We start from the raw sequence: 5,806 nt of genomic DNA, 5'->3' as shown, positions 1-5,806 counted from the left end.
CTAAAGGTATGTTCGAAAATATTACTGGGACAGAATAGCTTTTAATTAACCAATCAGGACAAAGAGAAGTCTTTTGTGCTAATTGGTCAAATAAATGTTACTTTAGACGATGGTAGGATTTCTGAACGCGCCCTATCATGTTTATTGTCCATTTGACATCCACAGAAAGTGGTATTGGAGATTAGCAGAAGAGCAAAAATGGCTGCTTGGATGAGAACTATTCGTACCTTCTCCAGAAAATATGCGACTAAATCTATCCCTCACGAACATGCAAGTTCAGGTGAATACGAGCGAATTGTTGTGTTAATAATTCAATATTTTTTGCATGCATTCGAGAAACGCGACTTATGCTTGCACAGAATATGGCATACTCGACGATACTGTCTTTTATAATATGTTGTTTTTATTAAATGTTATTAATTAAGATCTAGATATGATGCTTTGCACTTGAACAACATTACGATAATGCATTGTTTTTCCTCAGGGACAAGAAAAGAATGTATCATATCTTTAAATTAATTATCAATGAACATTACATAACAGTAATACTTGTGTGTACATACCTTACAGAACAGACAACATTGTTGTGGAAGAGGATTTCGTTCTTTGTAGGCCTGCCAGCGATATGTCTGGCTATGTTGAATTGCTATTTGAATCACCAAGCTCATCATCATGATGAACCCCCAGAATTCATTGCATACGAACATATGAGGATAAGAACCAAGGTATATATCGATATGTCGTGCATTGATATAATTATTATTTATATATAACATATATATATGTGTGTGTTTATTTTCCTCATATATGTATATGTGGAAAATAAACATATTTTAAAACTAAGTACTGATTAACTTTTCATTTTTTTTTAATTTTCAGAAATTCCCATGGGGCGATGGTAATCATACACTTTTCCATAATCCCAAAGTAAATCCTTTGCCTGAAGGTTATGAAGAAGAATAATTCTGTTTAGTTTGTAATGATTACATTAATATTATTAGCATTCTGTAACATGTATCCTACATTGTATTATCTTATGAATGATTGAGTCAATAAATTGGTAGAGATACAAATTTATATTTTTTTCACATGTTACAACATTTTTCTGTACAATTAATTTGATATAGGCATTGTAACAAATCATTATTGCTGTACATTTAAAATTATAAATTAATAATATTAATAAAATTATAAATCGATCATAAATAATTATTAAATTATTATTAAATATTTAACTTTAAAAAATACATATCAGGAAAATTACTTATCAATATATTTTGTTAATTTTAGCTATTTAAAGAGAATTTGTAACCAAGCAAAAATAAATTTGAAAGAGATTATATTTTTATTAGTATATGTACGAGTATATCTATATTTTAAATATATAGATTGAATTGACAATAACAAGCATTAAATATATAAATGTATATATTTTTATTTTTCATATATACATATATACATAAAAATCGTTTTACATCTCATAAAGTCATACAGTTCATAGATAATGAATATAATTTTTGAAACACCTAATTGTAAGATTTCACTTTCAAGTGTGTCAAATCTCACATAACAAATTCAAGTCACATATATCAAAAATTGAAACAGATATCGGATTTTTAAATATATACTATTAATATATGTTTTAAAAGCTATTTATGTGCTAACATGTCTAAATTAAACTACTACTATATATACTATTTGTATATTACTCTTTATTTATATAAAATTATATATTTGTATGCATATTCGTATATTATTATATAATCATGCGTATATTATTTCATATGTGTGCGTATACGTATATAGCTTATACATACATACATATATACACCCAGCAAACACAGAATATTACGGCAACATTGCGGCAATATTACAACATTGCAGCTATGTTGCTACAATATTCTGTGTTTGCTGGGCATACATACATATATATATATATATGATCGATAAAAAAGATATAGAAAGAGAAAGACGAAATGTAATGTGTGAACTTTTTTTTACAGATATATATCATATTACAGATATTATAAATTTAATAAAATTGTGCGTCTATTTCTTATTACATACACATACACACATACACACACACACACACACACACACACACACACACACACACACACACACACATACATATATACATATATCATGTATATGACTAGAATATTATATTAATTTAAAGATTAATTTCTCTAAATAATCATCAAAAAATTTATTAATAAATTACTTTCTTATAAATTAATTCGAAATTACTAAATATATCGCGTGAGATTTAATTTGTAAATAGACAATTTGCGTCAATTTTGCGAGCTTTTTATGGTCATTCAAGAAATGGCGAAGGAAAAGAGCACTAATTTATCGCGCTGTAATAAATTAGTCTGTGCGGAACACAGACATGATGATTCATCGAAGCGATTATAAACTGGCAATTCGTGAAGAGGCGAGAGGCGCACGCACGTCCATCGACCATCACTTGTTGCGTTCGCTCGATACGCACCACGTGCTAACGCAGCGCGCAATGCACGTGCTGCACTGTGCGACGCAGATACCTCTTGCGCGATTAAGAAAAAAATGAATCATCGCGTTTATACGGTTTCGTTCCAACGCGACATTCTGTGCGATAAATATAATCTCTTTTTTTCGCCTTCCTTCGATAGCTATAAAATGCTCATTAATGCAAATTATTTTTTTGCAAATTGAATCTCGTGCGACGTGACTATATAATTAATTTATATTACTATATTGCTCTTCTGACTGATTTGAATATTAGTTTAGAGGACGCAATATACTTAATAATTTCGAATAATAATAATTATAACTATTTTGAAACTATTGATTTATAAGAAAATAATTTATGTTAATAAATAATTTTGTGTGTATGTGTTTGTGTGTATGTGTGTGGTAATTATATATATTGATTTATTTTTTTTAAATTAACATCTTAATTGATCATACATATAATACTTATAAGTTTATTAAAGACTAGAATAATAATTCAATAATCCGAATATTTAAAAAAAAAACATACGGTTATATATAATAATGGATATAAAATTATTGTCCAATGTATTATTTTTTATCTTTAATAATACAATGTTTATTATGTTTGATGCATTTCATTTAGTGATATAAGAATTAAACCGAAAAATATTATAAATATATTACATGCAGTTGTTAAGGATGTTTTGTATGTACAATCCCAGCAAAAAGTAGCTGAAAATCAATATTGACGAATATATCCACTTTTAGTGTATTTTGAGTATGAGAAATTGCGTGGAATATTACAATTTGATCTTAGCTACAGTGCAGAGATATATTTTTTGATATTTATTGCGTTTTTACTGAAATATTCCGAATTTTGTAAATCGAAATGATTAACTTTTGGTAGAGAATTTCGCCTTGTGTCAGATACATGGCTAATTTAATTGAATTATATTTAATATCTTTTTAACCAGTTAGTACTTGTATAATATTATTTGACCAAATATTTCCTCTGTATCTAAACTACACTTTTGCAAATTTTAAACAAATTCTGAATATTATTTCCATGTGTTTTTGTCATTTGAATCGACGTGGTTATACGTTTCCCATAAGAACACATGTTAATTCGGTGCAAATTAAAATCCTTATAACTTGTGAACGCTTTAGTGAATCGATTTAAAAATTGTACTGAAGTAAAACTCTATAACAATATTTTTATTATGTGCTTTATTTAAACGATACGTCACGGCAAAAGATCGGCATTCTTGCGATTTTAAATCAACTCACTGAACAAACGCACTTCCTGTTACAACTTTGATATAAACGCGGATTTTTTTATGAAGGAATACAAGATTGATTTATTGGAAACAAGATCAATCACCGCACTTTCATTTTTCACAATATATGGTTACGCAAATCCGCACTATGAAAGTCATATGTTGATTAATTTATAGATATTTTCGAAATCTTATATATGTCGTACGATTTTAATTTATATTACACGCACACAAATCATTAATCATCAATCGGCTTGCAGTTATTTCTTGGAGAATGTAATTTTATATAAAAAATTACATATATACATTATATTTATAAAACGAATAATGTCGCGTAATAAGTAGAAGATAAAGAAATTTTGCCGAAGTGATATTTCGTCAATTTTATTAAAAAATATTTTCGCGCGACACGTTTATCGCATCACCTTTATCGCGCAAGTATTATATCCATTTCTAAGCGTGTCACTCAAACAATTTTTATCCACTCTAATACTCTGATAAAGCGTAAGATTAGCAAGCGTCTAGCAAACGTCCCTACAAGAGAAACATCATTGATGTTCTTTGGCAACCCTCGAGATGGTACGGTAAGATACTGGTTGAATAATTAAGAAGGGGCAAAAAGCATAAGCAAAAAACCACAAGAGTGGTGAGGGTAAGTCGCCTCTTTCTATCCGAAATAATTTATTTCTGAAATTTCTAAGACAATTCTAGAATTATAAAGATCCCAGTTGTATATTCGAGAACTTTTAACAGACCAGTCGTCTTTCAAGGATTACATGTGACTTTCTTGCCATTATATTTCATAATTAAATCTTTATCGAGTTGACCTATCATGTTAAATTTTAGACTTCGTTTTGGAGCTTTCACACATGTCGCATGTGGAATAGCCTTCCCCTGGCTCTCCTTCGGATCTGTTTGCAGCAAGATGTTATATGCGAAGCAATAAGTTCTTTTAAAGGATTTATAATGAGATATCTTGCAGAAAAGAAGTAAGTTATTTGTAGCGTGCTTACTTAATATTCGGTACCTCCGTTCATCCCCTTGTCAGCTTCTCTTTGACTGTCCAAATGAGATTCCATCACCCTTGTCAATAGGTCGCCGTTCCTTATAAATATGATACTCTAAAAAGTGAGGCAAGCTTTCACTCAGCCTCGAATGGAAACATCAATGATATATCTCTCTCCCTAAACCGGGAGGATATTAGCCCCTAAGAAAACTGTCTGCAGTCGAATTTTCCGACCCTTGTGATAGACACTTGAGCCCTTGTCACGTCACAGTATATATAAATATAATCATATATACATGATACATTATACATGATACATTTCCTTCCATTGTGATACATTTTTTTCGAATTGTATCACAATGGAAGGAAATAAATGGCACGTGCGGAAAACTTTACAAAACTGCTCGAGATGATGTTAAAAGGGCCAATGTAAAAAAGAACAGTGGTTAAAAATTTGCCTATGAGCGTCGAATATGTGTCGAATGAAAGGAAATTTGTTAGAGAATACTTAACAGATTTCTTAAATATGTTAAATATGTATATGCTAGAAATAGAATATTATTTTATGATATGTGTGTATTTGTATAAAATATGCTTCGGCATACAATAAAAAAAAAATTAATCCCTCAGTTTACTGATTTATGTTTTTTTCTCTTTAAACTATAAATCCAATTTGTATAACATCATATTATTTATTCTTCAATCGTGAAGAATGCCGGCCATTCAATCGCTTATCACATACAACGTTATTTTTAATAATTAAGATGTTAGCAAATATTTCACTAACAAAATATCAAATATTTCTTTTTTCTCACTATAAAATGCAATGATTGCCTGATCGCGAAATATTTTCGTCTCCATTTTCTAGATTTATATTAACTAGATTTTTTCTTCCAACCTTCAATCGTGAGAAGTGCCTTATGCCGCTGTGTTTATGGCAATGATATCATTTTAACAATAAAGATATCGAGAGGAAATATATATATTTTGCTAAATGAAAATTTTATTATAATTACAAAGAATATTAAATTTATTATAATTA

At 29.1% G+C, this 5,806-nt stretch overlaps 1 protein-coding gene across 1 annotated transcript; it reads left to right on the top strand.

Moving 5' to 3' along the window:
• Window positions 1-122: 122 nt before the first annotated feature.
• Window positions 123-1,077, top strand: LOC145972680 (cytochrome c oxidase subunit 6A2, mitochondrial). The gene is made up of 3 exons (XM_083101456.1): window positions 123-280; window positions 571-725; window positions 880-1,077. The coding sequence occupies exons 1-3, from the start codon at window positions 199-201 to the stop codon at window positions 961-963; spliced, it is 321 nt and encodes a 106-aa protein (XP_082957582.1). The 5' UTR covers window positions 123-198; the 3' UTR covers window positions 964-1,077.
• The last annotated feature ends 4,729 nt before the right edge of the window (window positions 1,078-5,806 follow it).

The sequence above is a fragment of the Camponotus vicinus genome, unplaced genomic scaffold (genome assembly GCF_025532165.1).
Source record: "Camponotus vicinus isolate PSW18456_S1 unplaced genomic scaffold, iyCamVici1.0 SCAF_6, whole genome shotgun sequence".
In the NCBI taxonomy this organism is placed as follows: Eukaryota; Metazoa; Arthropoda; class Insecta; order Hymenoptera; family Formicidae; genus Camponotus; species Camponotus vicinus.
This window is presented reverse-complemented; position numbering and strand designations above follow the sequence as displayed.

Excerpts from the sequence above, each read along its gene's own strand:
- LOC145972680 (XM_083101456.1), top strand. The coding sequence starts at position 199 with ATGGCTGCTTGGATGAGAACTATTCGTACCTTCTCCAGAAAATATGCG. Across the intron at positions 281-570 it reads TCACGAACATGCAAGTTCAG|AACAGACAACATTGTTGTGG; the intron begins GTGAATACGAGC and ends CATACCTTACAG. Across the intron at positions 726-879 it reads ATATGAGGATAAGAACCAAG|AAATTCCCATGGGGCGATGG; the intron begins GTATATATCGAT and ends TTTAATTTTCAG.